We start from the raw sequence: 27,542 nt of genomic DNA on the forward strand, positions 1-27,542 counted from the left end.
CGCATTACCTTCACTGAGACCCTTTTGTTTGTATTGCGTGACGCATCCAAGGTACTTTGTCGCATTTACCATCTACATTGAACTAGGCTATTTTCTACCATTTTAAAGTCTACTTTTGAGTACAGTGTTGTGGATTTTTGTAGTTTGGTCTTGTCTTAAGTCTAGTAAAGATTACTTATTTTTCTAAACTGGCGTGATGTCCATTTGTAGTGTTTTCACTTTATTACTGTATGTGTTCACAAATGCTTTACACACTGCCTCTGAGATAAGCCTGTCTGCTTGTGCCAAGCTACCAAGGGGGTGAGCAGGGGTTATTTTAGGAATGTCCCCCTTACCCTGACTAGAAGCAAGGGTCCTTATTTGGTTAAAGGTACCTACCTCTGCCAACTAGAGACCCCCAGTTCTAACTGGTGTTCTGTCTGAAAACAACAGTATCAGATGTGTCTCGTCGGCGTAGGTGAGCATGTCGATGTTGGGTGCAGAGATGACCTCTGCCAATAGCGAGATGTAGATGTTGAAGAGGTATAGGCTAAGCAAGGAATATTTTGTGAACCTGGTGAAATATTACGAAAATTAGCACTGAGTAAACAAGTGCTAAGCTGAAGTTCATATAAGATTGAGGTGTCAAGAATCAATTAAAAGGTACAGGCTGGATAGTTTCTCCATTTACAGTCTTGGTTCTCATTGAACTGCACTCATGGGCATACGAACTGCTATAAGCCCTTGGGTGTTTGTTTACCATTGGTTGCCTTATTTATACATGAGGTGGATATACTCGGAGGAGAGGCACATACAGATGGGCTGTTTAAATCTGGGTGTAGTCACCGAGGTAATAGAGACAAATGGTACTCCTTTTCTCATAATTTGTCCTCCTTTTCGTATTTTTACTCCACTCAATGCACCTGCACTCCACTCTATGGCACTCTATACCGCTCCACTCTACTCTACTCTATACTACTCTATGCCATTGCACTCTATGCCACTCTACTCTACGCAACTCCACTCAGCTCTATACTACTCTTCTATTGTACACCACTCTCAGCCACTACAATTTAAGCCACTCAAACTATGCCCCTCCACTCTATGCCACCCTACCCTACACCACTCTATTCTATGCTACTCCACTCTATGTTACTATATGCTTCACTGCGCCACTCAACTCTACTCTTCACCTCTCTATTATATGCCACTATACAACACTTCACTCCACTCTACACCATTACACTCTACGCCACTCATTTCTACACAACTCTCCTCTATGGCATTCTTCACCAGTCCACTCTTTGCCACTCTACTCTACTCTACTGTACTCTATGCCATTCTACTCTATGCCACTTCATTCTACGCCACTCCGCTCTATGCCACTCCAATCTACATCTACATCACTCTAACGTTATTCCACTCCACACCACTATAACCACTCCATCCTACGCAGGGCTTTAAGTGGGCCGAGTCTCACTGGGTCTGAGCACCTGCAGTTTTTCAAAAGGGGTCTTCAAACGGGTCTTATCGGGCTTTGTTTTTTGCCCAGGCACAAGCAGTCCATTTTTTTCCGTACTACAGTGATAGCAGACACATCATGTGCAAATACTCACACTGCTCACTTCTCACTAGTGGAGAAGTTACAACATGACGTCATGCCAGGTGAGCGTTGTAGGGGAAGGGAAATCCTTTGAAGAGAGTAATTTTCTCTCTGGATTTCCCTTATATTTTTGAAACACAGGAGAAGCGACATTATCGTGGTGTCACCAATGTTTTAATTGGAAGCTTTTTAAATCTTATAAACAAAGCCATAGTTGCTGCTTATTTGTCTTATGCAACTAACAACCATTGACAAAGCCAACAGTCCTGACTTCTTGTAGGTACGATGTTACTTGTTGTATCATATATCTAGATGCAATGAAAGAAACAGCAAAATACAAGTTGGGTGGCACACTATGCCAAGTACATATTTTTAGCTTACCTGTTTTTAAGCCACACCCTTAATTACATTGGCCACGCCCCTTTGAGAGACCCTCCAGTTTCTTCATCCCACTTAAAACCCTGATCCTATGCCACTCTCTGCCACTGTCCTGTACGCCACCCCTCTAACCTTCAGCCACGCTGAAGAGCATCCACACTGCTGTACAACATGGCTAAAGGATATTGGCATTCCAATAGCTCTCACATAGGCGAGACCTATTGGCTTTGCCAATGCTGTTCTAGTTTTAATCCTTGTATCCCTTTCCACCTTTCCACGTGTCACGTCCTCCTTCTCACCCTCCTTTTCCCTCCCAAATCCTCTCATTAGGCCCGGCCGCGCTTGTTTTCCTCCACACATCCCCGTGGGCTCCGGTGATGCCTGTTGAGCCAGGGGTTGGGGGCGGTGAAATGGGGGGCCATCAAGTGGCGAAGGGGGTTGTGTGGAGACTGAGTAAACAAGCTGAAAGAGAGTCTATGCGCAGATGTGTGCTGTCACATTCCGGCCTCGGAACGAGACAGGAGGGGACTGTCCGAGCGGAGGAGGAAGGCTCGCGCCAGAGGCGCCGCGATGGAGACTACACGGGGAAGCGCCGAGGGTGAGGAGCCGAGCGAGGAGGCCGTGTATCTGAAGAGGAAGATCACGCTGCTGCGGGCCATCTCCCTCACCATCGGCACCATCATCGGCAGCGGCATCTTCATCTCACCCAAGGGGGTGCTGAAGAACTCGGGCAACATCGGCCTCTCCCTCTTCGTCTGGCTGGCCTGCGGGATCCTCTCCATGTTTGGTAAGCCTGTCCTAAGAAGTTGTAAAAGGTGATAAACAACCCTCCCTTCGCCCCTTCCTCTTCCGCATGAAAAAAAGTAATATCCCCCACATCTGGATACAAAACAGAACCATAAATTGGCCTGCACAGCACAAGTATAAGCTGTCTCCGAGCTCTTACCCTGTCCTTCCGGCCTCTCAGACACAACGCGTCCTGCACAGCACTAGCATGAGCTCTCCCCCAGCCCCACCGGCCTCCCAGACACACTAGCTCGTTGTAAAGTGTCTAGTTGCCGCTGTAGGCCAGTCCACTTCCGAAACAGAAATGGGCAGTCCTAATTAGCGCATGGGCAGTTCTTTCTGTGGGAGAGTACCATGACTTCCAAGGGTGGATATAATACTGCCAGGGGAGAGCACCATCACTTCCCAGGGAGGTGTAATACTGTCAGGGGAGAGTACCATCACTTCCCAGGGAGGTGTAATACTGTCAGGGGAGAGTACCATCACTTCCAAGGGTGGATATAATACTGTCAGGGGAAGAGTACCATCACTTCTCAGGGAGGTGTAATATTGTCAGGGGAGAGCACCAGCACTCGTCAGCTTGGTGCACTTCTTTCATTGGGGGGAGTACCAGTACATGGTTGAAGTATTATGAATGGGTTTATATTGGCCCTAAAATGGGGTCACTACTTTCAATGGGAGAGCAGCATTACTTCTCTGGGTGGATGTAAGGGTGTCGGGTGGGCACCGGTATTTGTCAGCACGGTGCACTGCTTTCAATGGGAGGGTACCATAACTTCTCAAGGTGAGTGCAATACTGTGAGGGGAGAGCTCCAGCACTTGTCAGCATGGGGCACTACTTTTAATGGGAGAGTACCCTCACTTCTCAGGGTGGTGTGATATTGTTGGGAGAGATAATAGGACTTGTTAGAATGGTAAACCTCTTTCAGTGGGAGACTACCATCACTTCCTGGGGTGGATGATGTAATCCTGTCAGGGGAGAGCTCCAGCACTTGTCAGCATGGGGCACTTCTTTCAATGGGGGTACCAATACTTCTCATGGTGGTGTGATATTGTTGGGAGAGACACGTAGACTTGTTAGCATGGTAAACCTCTTTCAGTGGGAGAGCACCATCACTTCCTGGGGTGTACGTAATCCTGTCAGGGGAGAGCTCCAGCACTTGTCAGCATGGGGCACTGCTTTCAATGGGAGTACCATTGCTGCTCAGGGTGGGTGCAATACTGTCAGGGGAGAGCTCCAGCACTTGTCAGCATGGGGCACTTCTTTCAATGGGAGAGTACCATTGCTGCTCAGGGTGGGTGCAATACTGTCAGGGGAGAGCTCCAGCACTTGTCAGCATGGGGCAATTCTTTCAATGGGAGAGTACCATTGCTGCTCAGGGTGGGTGCAATACTGTCAGGGGAGAGCTCCAGCACTTGTCAGCATGGGGCAATTCTTTCAATGGGAGAGTACCATTGCTGCTCAGGGTGGGTGCAATACTGTCAGGGGAGAGCTCCAGCACTTGTCAGCATGGGGCAATTCTTTCAATGGGAGAGTACCATTGCTGCTCAGGGTGGGTGCAATACTGTCAGGGGAGAGCTCCAGCACTTGTCAGCATGGGGCACTTCTTTCAATGGGAGAGTACCATTGCTGCTCAGGGTGGGTGCAATACTGTCAGGGGAGAGCTCCAGCACTTGTCAGCATGGGGCAATTCTTTCAATGGGAGAGTACCATTGCTGCTCAGGGTGGGTGCAATACTGTCAGGGGAGAGCTCCAGCACTTGTCAGCATGGGGCAATTCTTTCAATGGGAGAGTACCATTGCTGCTCAGGGTGGGTGCAATACTGTCAGGGGAGAGCTCCAGCACTTGTCAGCATGGGGCAATTCTTTCAATGGGAGAGTACCATTGCTGCTCAGGGTGGGTGCAATACTGTCAGGGTAGAGCTCCAGCACTTGTCAGCATGGGGCACTTCTTTCAATGGGAGAGTACCATTGCTGCTCAGGGTGGGTGCAATACTGTCAGGGTAGAGCTCCAGCACTTTTCAGAATGGGGTGCTACTTTCAATGGGAGAGTACCATTATTGCTCAGGGTGGGTAAAATACTGTTGGTTGGAGATTGATGGCATTTCTCGTCATCAGTGCAAAAATTAATTTTTGTATAATAATGTGTTACGTTGAAGAAACACATATGTAGTATGTATTGTTCATTATCCAGTGGGAAAACACTGGTGCAATACTTTCAATCGTCAGAGTGCCATCACTTCTCAGCAGTAATAATTCAGCTCGAGTTCTAGCAAGGGCTGGGAAGTTTGTTAATATTATTTTAACTGCACTGCATACAGCCCAGCACTGAGAAATAGACATAAAACATGCGATGGGCTTAAGGGGGCTAAATCATATCTCCTTGCAGGGATTAACAACGCACTTACAGAGATAGCCTTGTAAGAGCTGCTGAATCAATCTCAAGTTCTATTTTATATTGTTATTGTACAAATGAACTTTGATGAAAGTTAGCTATCGGCATCTGTAGCAAGCATTGGGACATTATGTTATTGCCTTCAGCACTACACACTTTCCTTTTGGTGCTAAACGGCTAATTGTGATATATTGTCATCAACCTGAAGTGCTGTTTTGGAATTGTCATTTATCTCGTATTGTTAGATTTTATAATGTGTATTCAACTTTTAATTCGTAATTTTATTAAGTACCAATATGATGTTTGTATGTTACGGTTTTCATTAACTGTATAATAAACAAGGGAGAAACACTTCTCGGCATGGATGGAATGGTTTCAGTAGGGTAGCACCTCAAAGCCCCAGCACTGGTGTAATACTTTCAATCATCAGAGTGCCTTTACTTCTCAGCATGGATGGAATGGCTTTGGTAGGGAAGTACCTCAGTGCCTCAGCACTGGCACAATACTTTCAATCGTCGGAGAGTGCCATCACTTCTCGGCTTGGATGTAATGGCTTGAGTAGGAAAGTACGTTGATGCCTTGTAAGTAACTCCACACTCCACATTGACTGCATATAATCAGAAATGAAGTTGGTGCCCCTGTCAGAAACCCCTTCCTTGGGGAAACCCTCTCTGGTAAAAATCCCCATTAGGGCCTTAGCCAATGCAAGTGCAGTTGTAGTCCTCAGAGGGATGGCCTCTGGGTACCGTGTGGCATGATCCACCAGAACCAGGATAAACCGGTTGCGGGAAGACAACCGCTTAAATTGATTGCGTGGCTGGTACTGATCAATAGATCAAGGTTGGGCTGAACTAATAACGATAATCAGCAAAGCCATCCAAGTCAATGATATCAATGTACAAGGAAATGATTGTTCATCCAGTACCAGATTTTCAATGTTATTTAAGGTATGGCTTTATCGGAAAGCTGGCGTCAGTCCTAGAAATCATTGAAAAATATTGATGTCATTGACTTGGATGGCTTTGCTGATTATCGTTATTAGATCAGCCCAACCTTGATCTATTGATCAGTACCAGCCACGCAATCAATTTAAGCGGTACTGACTATATCTCCACGATTAGGACTAATCGTGTCGAGTTTGATTATAAAGGATCCTTCCGCATTTGCAATATCTATTGTCCTGATGATGGTCTGTTGGACTGACGCCTTTTAAAGACCGAAACGTCGACTTCTCCATCTATTTCCGAATCAATTATTATAGACAAGTGATTATTATTCTCAGTAGGAGATATGGCATTTTTTATTACATTGGAATAGATGTTATTTTCATGAATTGTAGGATTAATTTGATTTGTACCTCTTTCATGATCTATTGCCGAATTGACTGTTCATTTGTATCCCTCTCATTCTTTTTAACTTGATTCATTTACATAAATAATTGTATATTCAGCAAAAGATACTCCTGTGTTTCCTATGTTCATTAATTGATGTTGTCAGATGACAATTGGGTGTATGATCTAACTAGACTCACTCGTTAAATAATGTCAGAATAATTAATCATTAATTTCTTTGAAATAAAACCCCTTGTAGGCATCTCTCATTTATTATTTAATTCGCCCAAGCCTCCAAGGGTTTATTGGGTCTACCCTATTTGCACACTATTTTGGAAATGGGACCCTTTCACATGCGAACTGTTTTGGGGGCCCTAAGAGAACTCCTTCTTTTCCTTCCCGCCTCCTTCTTCCATTGGGATCCCTGACCACCTTTTTGGAAGTCCCCCTAGATGCTTTCTTGGACACTCTGGTGCTGACTCACATGTTCACCTACTCAGCAAGCTTCCTGGGATTAGTTGCTTGCTATCAACCAGGTGTTGGCACCGCTCTAAATAACAGATATCTAGCATGTGCTCCGTCAAAATCAAGGAGTACAGCCCAGAATAATCATCAACCTGGATGCTCCTCACCCATCCCAACAGTGCCTAGCAAGCATACTTAAGGAAGTCCATGCAGGTCTGTGAAGAGATTTTGTGGCTGCCCCAGACCATCTGTCTATACCTCTCAGGGGTCAGCCCAACTTTACTTACAAGAATGGCCTTCATGTGGGTGTATTGGGTCTGATTCTCTACCTCTAGTGTCAGAAGTGTGTCCCTCCCCACTGTGGGCATGTACCTCCACAAGCTACCCTTCCCAGGACTCCTCAGGAACCTTGTATATCTTTAGAGCCACTTTATAGGCAGAGAACCATTTGTCAATGTCATCCCCATGACAAAACTGGGTGCCAAATTCTTTGGGATGTAAATCTTCCCTTCTCTAGTAGACACTGCACGAACACTGCCACCATTACTGCTGGACTTCACTTGCATGGCTCTAATTTCTAGCTTTCAAAGGCTTAGCTCATGGGCCATTTTCCTTAACTCCAGGGCCAGCCTCTTCTCTTTTAGAGATTGCTCCTTCTCCAGTGCTGCACACTTTTGCTCTTTCTCTAATTTTGCAAGCTCTAGCTGAAGCTTTCTCTCCTCCTCCTGTCCTCCAGCTCTTATGAGGACAGGTTCCTGGATGACACACTGCTCCCTGTACGTGGAAGGATTGCCAGACCTGGGAGGATGTTTCCCCTCTCCTCTCAGGCAGCATGTCAAGCCCTTCAGGCAGGTACTGCTCCAATTCTTCCTGCAAATCTGACCCCTCCGCCACATTGTCTATGTGGGTCTGGTGGGCTTCTGCCCATGCTCTCAAAGTTGTTCGGAGCTTGGCTTTCTTAGAGGTCCCTTTGGTAAACAACCGTTTCTCCTGGCAAAATATCTTGAGCTGGGTCACATTGTAGCTCTCTAGGTTGGCCGGCTCATATTGAGTCATGGCAGGTGAAGTCACAGACACAACAGGAAATAGGGAACATTTTTAGGAAAATTAAAAAGTGTCAATCAGGAAGAATTTAAACTCATAGTGGTTTTAGGTATGGATTGGTAGTGTACACCAATTACTGTATGGCACTGCACAAACACAAGTCCTTTCCTCACCGCTGATCGCTAATGTTAGAAATTGGGTTTCTGGTTGGCAGAGGCATGCACCCAGTCAAAGCAGGTACCACAATCCAGGTCAGGGTTAGTCACAACACACCCTAAATTATCCTGTGCTCACCCTCTGGTAGTTTGGCACTGAGCTGTCAGGCTTAACGTAAGAGGCAATATGTAAAATGTTTGTGCAACACATCAAACAGTAAATCAGTGAAACACAAAAAGAATCCAAACCAAGTTAGAAAAATAGGTCTTAATGTAATAAATACAACAAGTCCAAAACGACAAAAATCTGATAAGTAGTTAACATAATACATTTTAAAGATTAATTGTGTAAAAAGCACTCAGAAGCAATACATGCCTATGGGGTTATTTGGACGCGTTAGATTGGGGCAAAGTCACGAGTTCAGGCTAACTGCGATGGAGCATGGGCCAGACACAGGAGCCACACAAGGCCTGCTGAGCAAAAGTTCCTTGATCCTGGTCGTAAACAGCATTATGCAGTGTGCAGCCGAGCAATGCCTCAGTGTCAATCCCGCATTCGAGGTGATGCGTTGACTTTCTCCATGCAATGATGGCGATGCGCTAGTTTCAAATACAAAGCGCCAGTTCCAAGATGGGATGGTTCCGAAGCTGATGCACTGGTTTTCTTCATTCAGTCGAAGGGAAGTGTTGATCATCTCTCTGTAGTGGAAGCAATGTAGTCTTTCCGATGGGGCGGTTCCAATTGGGATGGGCTTGATTCCAAGTGCAATAGGCTGGTTATGTTCCTGCAACATTGGTAATGTGTTGACTCTGCTCTAGCAGCAGAGAATGCATCGATTCTGCTGTAGTAAGCATCTGGGTCCACTTTCAATGGCCCAGTCACAGGAGAAGGATGGAAGACTTTGATGTCCCTGAGTCTTAAAACAGGAGGCTAGTCAGTTAACCCTTGGAGTCACTCTGGGTTCAAGTGATGAAAGTACAGTCAGAGAGAGCAGCAGGGCAGCACAGCAAGGCAGCCGTGTTCCAGCGCAGCCGTCCAGCAGAGTAGAAATCCTTAAGAATAGCAGTTCTTCTTCTTGGCAGATTAATCTCAGGTCCAGAATTGTACGGAGTTGGTAGCGTCAGAGGTACAGTACTTATAACTAGTTATGCCTTTGAAGTGGGGGTGACTTCAAAGAAGGGTCTTTGAAGTCCACCGAGGTCCTTTCTTCCTGTCCTGTCTCCAGACTCGCTATAGGGGGACACACAGCCTATTCAGGTGTAAGTGTGAGGCTGTGCCACACTCTTCCCTCCCAACCTCCCAGGAAGATGCATGAAGTCACACCCAGGTTCTCTTTGTGGGTGGCTATCTAGTGGGAATACACAAAGTTCAGCTGTCACCCAACCCAGCCGAGCCAGTGATCAGAGACAGGCAGAAGACACCAAATGGCTAAGAGCAGGAACATATCTAATTTTCTAAAAATGGCATTTTCAGAATAGTAACTATAAATTCAATCGTACCATTAAAGAGGATTTATCCTTACCATTCCATAGGCTCTGCAATTGTCAAGAGTGACAGGGAAGGAAACAAAAGGGAACTGGAAGCGATTATTTACAAAGAGGAACTATTAATCAAAGCTGACCCTATACCTCTACCTTGGTGGGAAAGCCTAGTTTTGGCTCTAGAACTATCCGTTTCCGGCCTACTCATATATCGGACTCTGGGCCCCATCAGTCAGTTTGTAAAAGTCCTACCTGATATTGTGACAGATCACAGTCTAAGATCAGCCAATTTTATGGACCTAGGTTACTTAAATATGCACCCAGAAAATGCAAACTGTGAAGCCCAAAAAATCATATTGGGCCTTGAGGTGTTTCAACTAAGCCGAAGGATTTTTAATCTTTATGGCCTCTAGTCTTTTTCTTTTAAGTGGTCCCTGGAAGATTGTTGAGCCCACCCTGACCTTTAGGAGTCGGGGTGAACTCGATGATGAAGTATGACGCTATTAGAGTGTTTGAGGGTTATTTAAATAAAATAAATCCTTTCCTTCCCCACCTCTAATAAGGCGGTGCCCCACTAAAGACTATTGTTGCCCAGCAATCCATATAGAATATCTTAGGTGGGATATACTTTGTGTGTTTGAATAAATTAGGGCGGACATATCCCTCCTGTTTTTCCTTCCATAAGGTGGAAGGGCCTCTCTGTCCTCTGGACCTGAGAGAAGGATTACCCCTCCCTCTCTCAGCTCCTAATTTATAAGTACCTGACATCTGACAGGGCAGTAGTTCAAGGTTTAGTCCTTTCATTTCTTGACTATGAGAATTCCCTCTATTTGGGTAGCCGATAGACAGTCGTACACAGACTTCAAGTCATCCAAAATGCTGCTGTGCGCATAATACTGAAAATCCCCAAATACCAGTCTGCAACCAAGGCTTTGGTAAACCTGCACTGACTCCCAATAGTCAAGAGGATTCAATGTAAGACTCTGTGTATTGCACACCGCATTATACATAAGGAAGGCCTTTAAATTGATCCATAGACTACTCACCATCAATTATCTCCTGGCACAGCAGCCAGAGCAGCTGACTCCAGAGCGCAGGGAGTCATGGTTCGATCGATGGCGGCAGCTCAGCTGAGCATCATGTGACTCTGAGCAATAGCTTACTTAAACTCTTTAACGCCACCCTCCTCCCCCAGCGCCTATATATTTTGGGCCTACTGCTTTAGCATATCTTTTCATGAAAAACAGATCAGGACTATAGCCTTGATCACTTGCTTAACACCATAACCAGCTCTGCTGTACTGAGCATAAGCTTTCCCACAAGCCAAGACGTGCAATACAAGCTCTTCTTTTCAATGGAAGCACACGTCTGCTCAATCAAATTTGTACTCAAGGAAACCAACATGCGAGTGGAACCTAAGCCTCTCAGTAATATTTCTGAAAGCTCTTTTTGTGTTGATCAGTTAAGTTATGGTGGTAGATGCGCTGTCAAGCCAGACCTAAAAAAAAAACAAGCTGTCCATCGGATGTAGCAGAGAGAGTTTAGAAGGAGATTACACTATGGTGTACAATTAGAGAATTGAATCCCATAATAAAATAGTATACAACTAAGACATATCTCTAACAACCTACAAATGCATCTCAAAGATACTAAGTTTACGGTGATTACTAATATGAGTTATTTTTGTAATTGTATAGTATAAACATCTCTTCTTGAAGAACTTCATTGTAGTAACATGGGTGAAATTGATATTTCTGGTCTGACTGGTGTAATGAAAAGTGAAATACAAGTTAATGAATAACAAATGCAGATGGGTTTTGGGTTGAATGCAAGAATGGAAATGTGAGAGAAGAACAATGTGACAAAACAGTGGGTAAGAAGAAAAGAGGACAAGGGACTCTGTGGCTAAGTTGGTGACCTCGAGACCCAGGTTCTAATTCTGGTTTCTTTTCATCAAATAATTACATGGGTCCAGGGAAAAGAGTTTTGTCCCTGTGCCTAACACTACACAATTGCGTACTCTAAAAGCAATTGTGGTGTACACCTCACTCACAATCAAGTTTTCTATCTGTAGTCTAGTGTCTATAATTCACACACCATCCTGTTCTGTGGAGAGCACAGCACTGCTGAGAAACTGCTGATTCAAAACAAATGCCACTTCACTGCTCCTCAGAAGTAAGACCTTCATTGCGAGTTTTGACAGTGGACCAAACAGTGTGGTGGACTTCCCCAGAACCAAAAAACATTGGTCACAGTAGCCATGGTCATTTGTGCTTTTCCCCAAAAGGTGGTTCATTCCACAATAATGGGAGAAACCTTGAGTAAAAAAGCATGATGGCACCAATTCCATCATTGCAGACCCCAAAGCTGGGAACTGGCAATGTATCCTAAACTGTGTAGCTGGTATCCACGTGATAAATGGGCACAACACACTGAGAGGTTCTTTGATTACTTCAGAGACACTTCTATGACCATTATGCAAGGCCACAAAAAATTACAGAGGAGCAGATATCACAAAAAGAGGTGGCCGGCCTGACACCATTTTTAGCAGCATCTACCCTTCTGAATGGTGGCATTTGCACAATCTGCACCATTGCAAAGGCTGCCTTCTATTGATCTCCTAATAGGGTGGTGAAAAGCTGAGGTGGATGGTGAGACTCATCAATTTTCTGGTGGAAGTCATTTCATTTCACTCACAAAAAGTAGGTAGAATGAGAAAGAGTTTGTAACGTGTTGCCTGCTTATGCCTTTGGCCATTGTGAGGCAGTCTGTAGTGTGGTATTTTTTAATTTGTTATGTGCTCTACCGGTAGTTTGATCCTGCTCTCTTTCATTTTCTATTTTTTATTTGATGTACAAAATTCTGCTTACAAACCTGCCACAGTTTTGTCTTCTAAATTTCTCTTATGAATGATTTTAGTTTTTTCTTTCAGGTGCTCTTTCTTATGCAGACCTTGGAACAACCATCAAAAAGTCAGGCGGGCATTATATCTACCTCTTGGAAACCCTTGGGCCACTGCCAGCCTTCCTTAGGCTCTGGGCAGAATTTGTTATGATACGGTAAGGAAATATCATCCTCACAGGAGTGCCTACCCCAATGTCCCTGTACTAGAGAGTGAGATGTGCCAAGATAAGGCTTTTATGAATTTGTTGAGGCAAGGAAAATAAAATGAGAGAGATGCGAAGAGCTGATTGGAAAACATCACTGTTTTTAGAGTAAAATCTTTTATCTATTTTGCTGTATACTTTTACATAGCATGACTCTGCCACCTTCCCTGGGAATTCTCCTAGATTCACCATAATTACCATCTCTGCTCACCAATGCAGTAGACTGATCCTTATTTATAGTCAATATTATTTTGCTCATCTTATAAAATAAGTGTCAGATCTTTATTCTTTTATCCCCTCCATCCCCAGAATACACTAAGTCAGATAATTGCACTCCCTACTTTTGAACACGAAGCCATGCAGTATATCTTCCCAATCATTTGTCCTTTGTTCTATTCAGGAAGCCCTATACTCTCTGCCGCTTAATCACATGAGGCGCAATGTGACTAAACAAATTTGCTTGATCACACATATGGTCTATGCTTTTTTTGATTTACTTTCCATCAGACGGGGTTGTACACCGCCAAGACCCATTGCACATATGAGCCCAACTCCTGAACTTTACCATTTCATTAAAAAATACCCAATTTTCTCAATAGGGTTTCCCTATCACTGTACACATACACATAGGAAAATGCTGCTCTACCATTTTCTTCTCTATGCAACACACGGTTGATCATGGGCATTCATCATAGGCAAATTAGGCCTTTATTGTCCAAAATAACCACTATTTAGGATACTTTAAGCACATTTATGTCAAGGAGACATCATAAATCTGGAATTGCAGCTGAACCTTTGGTGAACCCGTGTGTAGTCGATTGATTTCCTTATCATCAGTCGCACCTATTGTGAACTTACAGTGGGCTCACAGTCCGCTCGTTGCTTACCATTGGCTGACTATATTGTCACTCTCATTTGCTTACTTCTTAGTCAATGGCTTGAGTTCCTCTCCTTGTGTTGACCTTCCCTTTGAGAATAGCATTTTTACGATTCTTTTGATTGAAATACTTTTATCCTTCCACTGCTCACATTTAGGGAACTACTTTTTTGATTCATCACTTCAGGAGTGTGTGTGTTTTCTTGTGCTCTCTCTCGGGTACTGCTCCACCCTCAAATACCAACACCCAGCAAAATGCATGTAGAATGACAGCAATAGGGATATTTTCCCAGGTTATGGCTCAAGAGTAGACTTTCTGGGTTGTTTTTGTTTAATCTCCCTCAATCCACAATTTGCACAAAAGCACAAACTTTCACACACAAAGGCTTTTATGGCGCAGGGGAAAGGACTATCTATTCCACTCACTGAGTCGGCACCTGAGGCAGAGGGTGTACTTAGCATGACACTTTCTGGGAGCGCATAAATATGCTCCCTGGGCTACTTCAGAAAACCAAATGGCTCAATCCTGTGGAAAGTATATTGGCCTTAGCAAACATTACCCTTTAACATTCTGAGGTTGCATTATTCTTTTTAATTCCCTTTCAGAGTTTCATGAGTGAAAAGTATTAAAAAAATACATGATGCCATTTATAAAGACTGAAAATATTGAATTCAATTTACAGTTGTGAGATACTATCAGACACGTGTTGCTTTTCAATCTGTATTTTGAAATGTTTTTCTTCTTTTACATTTGTAATCAATACTTTACAGGCAAATACTGGCAAACCATCAACTCAGCAAGTGGATTAAAAAAACGAACCTATTGGCTTTGCCAATGCTTGTCTTGCTTTTCAATGACCAAGCGGTTCCCCAGACAGTACTGCCTGGCCCTGGCTGCCACATGTAGTGTGCAGCATCAGTCATGGCCAGGTCCCTGTAAGGAGCACCCATCTTCAAACATGCTTCAGAACTATAAAAAAAAAGTCCATGTGTGCAGGTGAAAGGAAATCTTTTAACTTTTTATAATTCTTCTATAAAAAAAAACATTCATACAAGGGTGTTTGTATATGCACGTGTGCTGCTGTGTGCACAGGCGGCCATCTTACAATAGGTTTTGAAAAAATTATAGTAAAAACCTTTTTCCATACGCATCCATGTGCAAATGCATGCATAATCAGCCATTGTTTAATGGATTTTGTTACCTTTAAGAAAAAGACATTCAAAGGAAACAAGCACTGGTAAACCAAGTAGATTGGCCACCAATGGCATAAAGATTAGTTATGCAATGCTTGTCATGGTTGGGGTAAGAGGTTGTGTCCTTCACAGTGCACTTCGAGGACAAAAGAGGAACAAAACAGCTAACCCTTATATTTACAAGGAATATTTAATCTGTCGCTCGGCTTGACTTGCAGGAAGACCTTATGTGTTACCACCACCAAAATAAAGGACTCATATTTTGTTTCGTTGCAGGCCGGCAAACATCGCTGTTGTATCCTTGGCGTTTGGACGGTACCTAATTGAACCTTTCTTTTCCCCCTGCAATGCACCCGGTTTAGCCGTGAAGCTTGTCACTGCCGTAGGAACCTGTGAGTATGTGTGTGTGAACATGTGTGTGCACACGCGAATGACATTGCATCCCCTTACGCTACAAGTCTCGGATGAACTGACTTTGCAGACGGTTTGGATGTGGGAACCAATTAGGTGTGGGTGCAGCTAAAAACCGAGCTCGAGCCACGGTGCCAAACTTTCATATTGAACCAGGTTAAAAAAGTTTGCCGAGTTTGTTCTTACAGTTGCCGATTTACCTATTTTAACACTGTCACACCGATTTTTATTAATTTAACTATAAAAGAATGTACTTACTTCTCGAGTTTCGCAACTTCTTTCAACTTTATTTTCAGGAGAATATTCCAATTTAAGAAAAAGAGACAATTTTTTTCCCAAAAACAGGTTTGAAGAAGAATTTGAGCCAGTTGTTAATCCCTGTTAACAAGCTGAAACTTGGAATTTTTAGTAAAAAGAACACCTCCTTTGATCCCAACAGGAGTTAAAGTGCTTGTTATGTCACTTAAGTACTACCCATATAAGGGGCATATCAACAAGGGCTTTATCTCTGCTTTTTTGGCTTTAAAAGCCAAAAAAGCAGAGATAAAACTAGCACCCTATCAGCAACAGGGTGCTAACACGCAAATTTGCATGTTAGCACCCTTTTACTCTACGCTTCCCCTTGCATCTCTAATGAGATGCAAAGGGGACGTTCCAGAGTAAAATAATAGGAGAAATGTCGCTAAGCGGCATTTCTCCTATTATCAAGAATGTCGCTAACCCTGTTAGAGACAAAAAAAGCAGCGCTAACCGCGGTTAACGCTGCTTTTTTACGTCTGCTAATTTTCAGACTTAGCCATGATATCCTATGGAAGGAGGATATCATGGCTAAGTTTGCCTGTCCCTATCAACAAGGTAACGTGTGATTATCGCTGGGTTTCCAGCGATAATCTCACGTTAGCCTGTTAGCGTGTAGATTTTTATCGCTATTGAGATAAGCGTTGCTAATAGCACGCTATCTCAGCGATAAAAATTCACGCTAGCCGGCGATAATTATCCTCACGCTAAGAGCGCTGAGCGATAATTATCGCCGGTTGTTGTTGATATGCCCCTAAATTCGGTCTAGTGGTTCCACAGCAATATGACAAGGTTAGAAAATCAGTATTTTCAAATGGCCGCTCCACTTCCTGCGGATGCTAAAAAATGTATGTGCACCAGCAGCATAGGGTCTCTGGTACTAATAAGGTTTCAAATTAAATTAATTTACGGATACTCGAATGATGCTAGCACACTGATGACTAGAATGAGGTCCTTCTTTTATGTATGAACGGCAGCATTTTGAACCCTCACACATTGTATGTAATCCTGGAGCTTTTCTTAGTGATGGTGCCCGGGTGATGTCTACATCATTCCTCAGTCAGTCCTAAAACAATGGCTTCCATTTTTATGAGCCTGAAAGTGGCTGTAAATTTATTGCAAGCACGACCAGAATATGACGAATTATTTTTGTCTTGATTGCGATGGTTACTGAATGCGCAGCGCAGGACGTGACATTTTAGTAATCTGTGGTTTTGTGGCTGAAGAGCTCATGCACACTTTATGTTGATGACAGAACTGGTTGAAGTGAATGCCAAGTATTTATGTTGGGCAAGCCTAGCTATGAGAGCAGTGGAGTGGTGCTCATGCAGAGGAGGATGGCGGAAAGAGGGATCATAAAAGTGAAGGAGAAGCATGTACCTGAGCTTGAGCTAGGAATCCGGGCCAAGGTAGGCTGCAGAGAAAAGTAGATGATACAGCTGGTCCTTGTAAAGAAGGTTTAAGCTCCATTATAAACTGCAAGAGAGATGGGGCAAGTCTGATGTGAGGTGGAATATAGTTCCATGGCAGTGCAGAACAATTGAAGAAGGATTGCTTCTGAGTTTTGTTTCTTGTAATTTTGAGCCTAGTGATTACTTGGTGTCTAGCAGAGGCGCTGCAAAGCTAGAGGGGGCGGAGCAGACATATGGTCCTTGCATTTATCTAACCTCAGGAAGAGGAGGAGGTGCCTGCTGGATGCTGCAAATTCTAGGGTGCAGTGCGCTCACTGCCTATTGGCCCTCGCTTGGATACCCTTCTACCAGGACCTGATCTTGGTCTGTTGTGACTCCAGAAGTAGATCTTTCTTTCTTCTCCTTCGACTGGAGAGGTAGCCACCACAGCTTTGTAGGTGGTGCAGCAGGTCTCGAAGATAATCAGTCCTTACAGGGGTTCACCAATCCTGGTTGGTTAAGATTGGTCTGCTGAGAATGAATTAAAATTGTCCCTTGATGAGAGAGTACATTCAATGTAGAATGCATTGGCATGGGGCCAGAGATGCCAGCAAGGAGGACAATGCCACTGCCTCGGTGGTAACACAAAATGATGGCACTCTTACACATTGAGGCATGCAAAAGAGGGGGGTACTTCTCATAGCTTGTCACCATTGACATTGTCCATGGCATTTCTTTCATGTGAGAGTAGGGGTAGGTGGCATTGTTGGAGTTTGTGCTTTTATCGAATTGGTAGGTGTTTTTGTTTGTCTGTAGTTTTGTCAGTGATGGTTGCAATGTTGTCGACATTAGCATTTAAGAGTTCAATGCTCGCTCGATTTCTGAGGCCCTTTGATCCTTTGTTTGTATTGCTCATCTGTGCCTTTTACTGCATTTCAATAGTGTTCTGTTCATAATATATGCTTTTATTGCACGTTGCTAAGCCGTTTATTTTTTTTTTCTTTCAGATATCGTTGAGGCTGTTTGTGTTGTTCAAAGCATGTGAATGTTGCATAATACTAGTGTGGTTTAGTTTTTTCACGTTGGCGAATCAATACGTCTTTTTGCCATGCAAGTGTTATTAATTTGTGCACTTTTTTTCAGTTCTCAGTTTTAATATATCCAATTAGAAAATAAATAAATAAAGTCTTCCTTCAGACAGATATCACAGGCATCAAATATTGGGTACGATTAGGCATGCAGTGTATAAGTAACCAATAATTAGCGACAGTTTTACTCAACAAATCAGTATAACAAAATTAGCACAATCTATTAGTAATAAGAAGGAAAATAAATGTACTAGGAGATTTGATGACTCAATCATTCGAAGACATACCCACCTCCATCTCCACGTTGTGTTATAATATGTTTTTTATAAAGAGCATTAATCGTGGATGTTAAATTAACATTTTCAGTTGCAATCTTCAATCAGTACGGGGCCTATTCATAAACAACATTTTGTAGTGCATTTAGGTTTAAATTACTACTTAATCGTAAATGTTGGAGGGGCAGGGTGGCTGATTGGAAAGAGGGTTATACTTAACTAGTAAATGGGAGAAGAAGAAAAAATGCCACAGCTCTATTAACTTAAATTTGAATTACATCATTAAGTATTTAAAATATATGAAGTAATTAAATTAAATTTAAATTAAAAAATAAGCTCCCACCTAAAGTTTAAAAAAACTCGATTTTTTATTATGCATTAATAATTATTACAAGTAATGTATTGAAGGAATTAAAATAGGCTACATATATTTTAATACAAATTATTGTTTCATTATTTTTGATATTCGAAAAAAGGATGTTAAAATATTTTTTAATCAAATAATCAATATGAAAACTGCATGTGAGGGAAAGGTGATATATACATCATGCAAATATTGATGGCTACACTGTCTACAACTAAGGGCAACATAGAAAGTAATGGGATTTATATTTTGGAGAACGGGATATCCGTCACCGTTGTCAATCAATCAATCAATCATTTGTAGAGCGCACTAATCACCCGTAAGGGTCTCAAGGCGCTGAGGGGTGGGGGTGGGGGGTGCAGTTACTGCTCGAACAGCCAGGTTTTGAGAAGTCTCCTGAAGGTCAGCAGGTCCTGGGTCTTGCACAGCTGTGTGGGTAGGGTGTTCCATGTCTTGGCGGTGAGGTAGGAGAAGGATCTGCCGCTGGTGGAGGTCCTGTGGATGCGTGGGACGGTGGCGAGGTCGGCGGAATGAAGTTGGCAGATCGGGGTGTAGAAGGTGAGACGTTTGTTGAGGTATGCCGGTCCGGAGTTGTAGAGTGCTTTGTGAGCGTGGGTGAGGAGCTTGAAGGTGATCCTCTTGTTGACTGGGAGCCAGTGCAGGTCTTTTAGGTGGGCGGTGATGTGGATGTGGCGGGGTAATTATAAAACATTTGTAGAGCGCATGGTTACCAAAGGCATCCTAGCACTAGAGGCCAAATTTAATGAAATAAGTATCCCTTTATGGAAGCAAAAAAGTTTTTAAGCGTTTCCGGAAGACCAGGTAGTTAGTTTTGCACCGAATGTCTAGGGGGAGGGTGTTCCATAGCCTAGCTACATTATATGAAAAAAGGCGACCCCCTGCACGTACTTTCCTAATTCTGGGAACAGCTGCCAACCACTTATTGGCTGATCGCAGGGTTCTCGCAGGATGATAAAAAGATGCGAGGGAAAAAATGATAGATGGAGCAGAGCCTGACAATATATTGTGTGAAATGCAGAGAGCCTTAAACTGCACTCTCTGCTGAATAGGCAGCCAATGAAGGGTGGCCAAGGCTGTCCGCTCTGACTGTCGGTTGGGAATATTCAGGAGTTGACGTGCCGCACAATTCTGTACTATTTGTAATGTCTTGATCGTGGAGCAAGGTGCTCCTAGGTAAAGGGCATTGGCATAGTCGAGCCTGGAAAGAATGAGGGACTGGACCACCACTTTCCTTGCGGCGAAAGGGAGGAGAGGAATAATTTTCCGTGTCATCCTCATCAACCCAAAACAGCTGCCAGCAACCTTCCTTGCTTGTTCCCCAAAATCAAGGTTACGATCCAGCCACACCCCCAAACTTTTAATATAATCTTTGGGGGATGGGGGAAGGCCAAAACAATTTGGCCAAAATGATATTAAGGTAGGTACGGAGGAGTTACCCAAAAACTTCAACTCCGTTTTAGGTCCATTCAACTTTAGGAAAGAGCATTCCATCCAGGCTAAGATCTCTCCCAAACACAAGACCAACTCCGAGGTGGTGTTGTTCAGCTGATTAAAAGAAATAATCAGCTGCGTATCATCGGCATAGGTAACAATTTGAATGCCGAAAGGTTCCACGACACCTGCCAGGGGGCTCATATACACATTAAAGAGCGTGGGGGACAGGGAGGATCCCTGAGGGACCCCACATCGAAGCGTCTGCGGGTCAGAAATGCAATCTTCATGAAACACTTGAAATGACCGGTCATCCAAAAATGAATGAATCCATTTAAGGGACAAATCAGTCACTCCTACACCTTTAAGCCTCTGGATAAGCAACTGATGATTGACTGTATTGAAGGCTGCGCTAAGATCTAAAAGGATAATAGCAGCACAGCCCCCGTTGTCTAAAATTTTTCTAGTAGCCTCGACCACAGTCACGAGGGCAATTGCTGTGCCCTGCAGGGGTCTGAAACCAGTTTGGGACGAGTGAAGACAGTTATTGCTTTCCAGAAACCTAGACAGAACATTATTCGCATGTTTTTCAGCAATTTTGCTGATCCCTGGTAACAGAGAAATAGGACAATAATTTCCCAATTTCTCAGGGTCCAAGTTTGGTTTTTTCAGCAATGCTTTAACCATTGCTTGCTTCCAGGAGAGAAGAACTATGCCTTTCTGAAATGAAGCATTAATCATGCCTAAGATAACAGTAACAACTGTATCAAAAATTCGATTTAAAATAAGGGGGGAGACTGTATCTTTTGCGGAGCCTGATTTCAGCTGGCCAAGTATACTTTGCAAGGTAGGTTGGTCCAGGGGGGAAAAGGGGTAGGTCGAGGATGAGGCGTACGGAGGTGTTTTCTGGAGTACGGCCGTGGTTCCTGCGTAGAGGGCGTTGCCGTAGTCCAGTCTGCTGCTGACGAGGGCCTGGGCTAACGTCCTTCTGGTTCTGGTGGGGATCCATCTGTAGATCTTGCGGAGCATGCGGAGGGTGTTGAAGCAGGAGGACGAGACGGCGTTGACTTGCTGGATCATTGAGAGCGACGAGTCCTGGATGAACCCCAGGTTGCGTGCGTGGTTAGTGGGTGCAGCTCCCAGGGCGACACGCCACCAAGATTCGTCCCAAGCGGAGGGGGTGGAGCCGAGGATGAGGACCTCTGTATTGTCTGAGTTAAGTTTCAGGCGGCTGTTCTGCATCCAGTAGGCGATGGCCTTCATTCCTTCGTGGAGGTTGGTTTTGGCGGTGGCGTGGTTCTTGGTGAGTGAGAGGATCAGCTGCGTGTCGTCGGCATAGGAGACGATGTTGAGGTTGTGCGAGCGGACGATGTTGGCGAGCGGTGCCATGTAGATGTTGAAAAGGGTAGGGCTGAAGGATGATCCTTGGGGTATGCCGCAGATGATCTTGGTGGCTTCAGAACGGAATGGTGGGAGGCGGACCCTCTGGGTTCTGTCAGTGAGGAAGGAGGTGGTCCAGTCCAAGGCTTTGTCGCGTATTCCTGCGTCGTGTAGGCGTGAGCGTAGGGTGTGGTGGCAGACGGTGTCTAAGGCAGCAGAGAGGTCCAGGAGGATGAGGGCCGTGGTTTCGCCGTTGTCCAGTAGGGTCCTGATGTCATCTGTGGCAGCGATGAGGGCGGTTTCGGTGCTGTGATTGTTGCGGAATCCAGATTAGGACGGGTCCAGGATGTTGTTCTCCTCGAGGAAGTGGGCCAGTTGCCTGTTGACGATCTTTTCGATGACTTTCGCCGGGAACGGAAGCAGGGAGACGGGCTGAAAGTTCTTGAGGTCCTTTGGGTCTGCTGTGGGTTTTTTGAGCAGGGCGTTGATCTCGACGTGCTTCCAGCCTTCCGGGAAGGTGGCGGTCTCGAAGGAGCTGTTGATGATCTTCCGCAGTTGGGGTGCGATGATGTGATTTGCTTTGTTGAAGACTTGGTGGGGCAGGGGTTGGATGGTGAGCCGGAGTGGATGATGTTCATGGTCTTGATGGTGTTGTCGTCGTTGATGTGGGTCCAGGAGAGCAGGCGATTGGAGAGGATGGGGGGAGGTGAGTCTGCGGTGTCGGCGGCTGTAGGGAGGGTCTTGGCGTTGAAGCGGTCGTGGATGTCTGCAATCTTGCTGTGAAAGAAGGTGGCTAAGGAGTTGCATATGTCTTGCGACTTCGGGGTGTCGTTGGTGCTGGAGCTGGGGTTGGAGAGTTCCTTCATGATGTTGAAGAGCTCTTTGCTGTTTTGTGTGTTGTTGTCGATGCGTTCCTTGAAGGAGGTCCTTTTGATGGCTCGAATGAGTTCGTGGTTCTTGCGGCTGGCGTTCTTTAGGGCTGCGTGGTTGTCTGGAGTCTGTTCATGGCGCCATTTCATCTTGAGTCTTCGGCAAGTCCGCTTGTATTCCTGGAGGTCCGTGGTGAACCAACTGGCCTTTCTGTTGGTGCATCTGTTTGAGGGTTTTTTGATCGGGGTGAGAGTGTTGGCGCAGTCATTGATCCATTGCCTGAGGTTGTGGGCGGCTGAATTGGTGTCGGTGGTGTCTGTTGGTGGGTCTCAGACGAGGGCGGTGATGAGCTGGTCTTCGGTCACCTTGTTTCAGCTGCGGTAGGGGATCCGTTGCGGGTGGTGGTGCACCTTGGGTTTCTTGAAGGTGAAGTGGATGCAGCGATGGTCGGTCCAGTCGAGTTTGATGGTGTGGCTGATGGAGACGTGGTTGCTGGTGGAGAGGATGGGGTTCGAGCGTGTGTCCGGCGGCGTGCGTGGGGGTCGTGACGAGCTGTTTGAGTCCAAGGTTGGTGAGGTTATCAAGCAGAGTGACGGAGTTGCTGTCGTCAGTGTTCTCGAGGTGGAAATTCAAGTCTCCGAGGAGGATGTAGTCTGTGGAAGCAAGAGCGTGCGTGCTGACGATGTCGGAGATGGCGTCGATGAACTGTGGCTGGGGGCCAGGGGGTCTGTACACGAGAGTTCCTCTGAGGGTGATGTTGGGGTCCATGTGGATCTGGAAGTGCAGGTGTTCGGTGGTGTTGGAGGTGTCTGCAGTTCATTCGGTGGGAATACATGGTTCTCAGGATTTGCACCAATAGGGACCAAGCTAGAAGAAACATATTACTGCAAAAAACAATCAAGGATTCTCTCAGGATAGTAATGCATTGAGATTCATTCATTCCCACAGCATTATCTGTACAGTTGAACAGATACAATGTTTCAGCAAGAGCCATGGACATTTGGAAACGTCCTTGGTTCGGTTCTGTGAGAAAACCTTACTGAGAAAACTTTGCTTAGTCATGTGGGCACTGGCAATACTTTATTTAGAACAGAAAGCAGCAGTAGTCATCACATGGTACATTGTGACATTCAGGCAAGATGGAGGACAGTGTAAATGCAATCTAATGTTAGCATAAGCTCAGTTCATAGTGCTCTTTATTGAAAGAAAATCAACTCCCACGGCTTACAGATTCAATTCTTCTCTGCAGAGCTGATCACTGTATGTGGGCATTTAACAATATATTGTTCAGGTTTTAGCAGTGGTCAAGAGGATGGTCTTTGTCAAGGTGATGTTTCCTTCAAGGGGCAGGCTCTCCTGCCTAATTAGGTCCTATTCAGTGTGTTGAGTGTACATGATTCTCCCCAGTCCCACTGTTTGTGAATCTAAACCAGACATAAATCTCCCACCTAAAATTGTCTTTGCAGGGATGAAGTGATCAGCACAGCAAAATGCAGGGGCACGGTGAAGACCACTTACATAAGGCTATGCAACCTGTGTACCTCATCCTTGTGTGTGCACCACAGTCATCTTACACACAGTTTATACTTATTCGGAAGTGAGGTATTTCAGTCTAGGCAGACTTCAAGAATCTACCAAGGAGAGGAAATCATAAACTTAAAAGGTTTCATTACCTTTTACATGCACCATTACATTTTAGTATCTTTCTTGAGAAATGAAACACTATGTTCCTTGTTATATTATGCTATATTGATTTATATAGCACACTAAACTTAGAGGGTAACCAGGCGCTTGAGCAGGTGTGTAGGGTTTTGGTCCCCAGGGTGCTTATATTATCTTCAGCTTCTTGTGGAACTCAAGAAGTGAGTCGGAGGCTTTGATGTGTTGAAGGAGGTTGTTCCCTGTCTTGGGTGTGATGTAGGAGAATAGGCAACCTCCAGTTTTTCTTTTGAGGATGCAGAACATGTGTGTGAGTGAGAGTGAGAGTGAGACAGAACGTAGGTGTCTGGTGGGCTGGTGAAAGGATTTGCAGCTGGCCAAGTATTCTGGTCCTGTGTTGTAGAGGTCATTGTATGTGTGCGTGAAGATTTTAATTGGATGTACAGTAGGAATTTGAATATGAGTCTTGCAGCGGTGTTCTGGATGGTCTGGAGTCTCTGTAGGAGTTGTTTAGGAGTCCGGCATTGAGAGTGTTGCCATAGTCCAGCCTACTGGTGATGAGTGTTTGCATGATGGTTTGTCTGGTGTTCTGTGTAGGATGTGGAAGCAGGAGGTGCACAATAGGGTGACTTGATCCGTCATGTTGAGCTTGTCAGGATGATCCCTAGATTTCTTGTGTAGTCTATTGGTGTGAATGTTAGTCCTACCTCTGACGGCCACCAGATGGAGACCCATGTGGAGGTACCAGTACTTCCATCTTGTCAGAGTTGAGCCTCAGGCAGTTGGCTCACATCAAGTCTGCTACCATGGTCATGCAGTTGGTGAAGTAGGTTCTGGCAGTGGTTGTTTTGCCTGTCAGGTAGAGGATGAGTTGGGTGTCATTGGCGTAGGAGATGATGTCTTGTGATCGGATGATGTTCCCTATAATGTAAATTACTTCTACTTCTCCTAAAATTGGATGGATTTGTTTTAGATGCTATTAAAGCTGGTGGCTGCAGCCCATCATTGAAGCTCTATCTGCACTGAACCTTCTCTCTTCTATGCCTTTACCTACAGCTCTAATCATCGCACTGAACTGCTGCAGCGTAAGATGGGCCGCTAATACACAAACCATTCTTATGGCTCTGAAACTTGTCACCATCACACTGATTATTGTTCCTGGGATGGTGGCTCTCTTTTCAGGTAAGACAAATAGGACATATGTGTGCCGCCAGAGAGAGGATAAAGTTGGGCTGGGGCACATGCAATTCCTCCTCCATCTCATGTTCTCCCAGTATTTTGATTTATCAGACATCTCCACTCAGAAGTTTCAGTTTCAATTTAGACTCTAATGCCTCTAAATTATTTTAACTAAATCCAGAAACAAGCCCACGGTCTTTAAAATATTAACCTCTGCATTTCACCGCAGGCCCTATAACAAGATTTCCCCCATGTTAAAAATGACATATGCAGGCTGCTATATTAGAAGACTGGCAGGCATGCTTCATCTTTCTTGGCCTCAGTGTATCATATACTTACTGCACAGTATTATTCTTTCCTTCCTGATTGTGGCTCTTTGAATTTACCCTTTTTAGCAAATACATTTTGTAATCAAATGTTTGAATTCCAATTAAAATTTATGTCAAATATGAGAAACATTAAAATTCTGAAACTATAAAAATAATTCAGCTTGTTGGACTTAAGAGCTTCCATGTTGCTGTCGGTAAGGAGGACTTTATTATAAAATGTAAATGAGTGAGCCTAGAGTTTGATCTCACCATGGAATGTCCATTAAAGATAATGAGCTACATTTGGAAGAGGGAGTCTGGTTAGTGAGCCGTGTGGTTACCATAAACACTGCCTGCCTGGTTCACATGGATGGAGCTAGCCAGACCTTGTGACTTCAAGCACACAGCATGGTAGCTGGCTGTTGGCGGAGAAGTATTAGAATACCTCTGTCCTTCAGTGCACTGGGAAAAGCCGATGAGGAGAGAACTGGGGGCTCAGAAAGAACATTTGTTCCTGGGAATTTTCTGCTACAATGCATTAACTAATGTATTAATAATGGGGCATGGCAGCTCCATAAATCTAGTTCTGTGATGAGACTAGTGTCCAAATTGTGAAACCTGATCAAGCCATACCTCTCTGTCCTGCGAGCTACACCCAAAATGTAGGTGATCAGTCTGCAGTTTAATTTAGGTCATGCATCTCAGCAACTCTAGCCAGTGTCCTGGAAATGCTGAGGATTGAAGCTCCCTGAATGACTGCGTCAGAGAGGTCCTTGTTTGTGAAGCTTCATATTGTATCGGAATCTGTCCGGTTTATCATGCTAGCACTGTCATCCCAATAGCCTCTTGTAACAAAACTCAAGTAATGATTATATTTGGTTATGTGATCGCAGTGAGGATATTTCTACCTTCAAAAACTGGCCTTCACTGGCTGTAACCCACTGGGAAAATGCCTGGTGGAATAAACAGGCGGCTCAGGTGTGATACAAACAAATCTCTTGATGTAGTTATAGCCATATTGAGTATTTCAGAAAGTAAATTATTAATAATAATTGATGAATAGGGACACACAGAACAAATCTCAGACACACAGTAGAACTATCTGATGATTTACAGAAACTCTGGCTCTAGGCAACAGAGCTATTAATCAGAATAACAAAACATACTATCTCAAGCATTACATAGCAGTAGTATCTGACACATACCCTGTGTTGCATAAACCGAGTCTCAGGCTCAGCTCCACAAGGTTTATTTTCATACTCATGGTTAACGCGAGTGAACTTAGTCCAATGCACCAGCGCTGAATGTGAAAGACAGATTATAGTCACCCTGTAGAGTCCTACCGAGTATATAAAAGAGGTTGTGTCAATATTTTTTGGCTAACAACATAAAGCAGTGGTAATCCAAACGATCATTCGTGAATTAATTACACACTCAAGAACACTAGAAATGGATTATGTATTTCAACATATTTAGTTTTAAATAGTCATTTTAAATTGCAGAAACCTAGTGCACATAATAAAAAGCAGATACGTTTTTCAATAACAGTGAAAACAGGGAAAGCCTGTAACATCACTATTTATAGCTCTTACACCCTCACTGTGCTATCTCTAGGCACTATGTTAGTTCTAGCAGATTAATAAATAATAAGCCTGAGTTTCGGAGTGGTGCCCATACTTGGACAACATGGTTTGTCGTCTGTTTGGAATAGTTTGTCAGCTATTTCGAGCACAATGTCAAGAGGTAGGAGATTGTGTCCATGAGAGAACACAATCCTGGCACTAGTTTATGAAGGCAAAATGGAATGCTTCAGAGAGCCTCAGGGAGTCCTGCTGGAGGTCTCTGTGCTAGAACAACATGATCCTTACAACGTCTGCAGGTATTGGCTTTCAATAGTAGAGGTATATCTCAGGGTATCTAAAAAGTGGTTAGCTTTTAGGCATAAAATCTGTATCCATGTTTCACAAATTTACAAAAAATAGCTACATTATTACTCTAGTGACTTGAAATCTAAGCTTTGAATTTAAACAGGAGATTTAACTGTCAGATTTTACTAAATTTACAGATTCTGA

The 27,542-nt window shown here is 44.2% G+C and overlaps 1 protein-coding gene across 2 annotated transcripts in view; it reads left to right on the forward strand.

The window, feature by feature from the left end:
* Positions 1-2,409: 2,409 nt before the first annotated feature.
* The window catches only part of LOC146854136 (cystine/glutamate transporter-like), a 107,643-nt gene continuing 82,510 nt past the window's right edge, over positions 2,410-27,542 (forward strand). Inside the window, exons 1-4 of one of the 2 annotated variants that reach the window (XR_014981161.1) lie at positions 2,410-2,747; positions 12,551-12,677; positions 15,073-15,188; positions 25,040-25,165. Coding sequence is in view for 1 of the 2 variants with exons in the window: in XM_085651900.1 (XP_085508026.1) it covers positions 2,531-2,747; positions 12,551-12,677; positions 15,073-15,188; positions 25,040-25,165 (586 nt within the window). In the remaining variant the exon portion in view is untranslated. The remainder of the gene's footprint in view (positions 2,748-12,550; positions 12,678-15,072; positions 15,189-25,039; positions 25,166-27,542) is intronic. The other variant, XM_085651900.1, reaches the window with a different exon arrangement.

Source organism: Triturus cristatus, chromosome 4_1 (genome assembly GCF_964204655.1).
Source record: "Triturus cristatus chromosome 4_1, aTriCri1.1, whole genome shotgun sequence".
In the NCBI taxonomy this organism is placed as follows: Eukaryota; Metazoa; Chordata; class Amphibia; order Caudata; family Salamandridae; genus Triturus; species Triturus cristatus.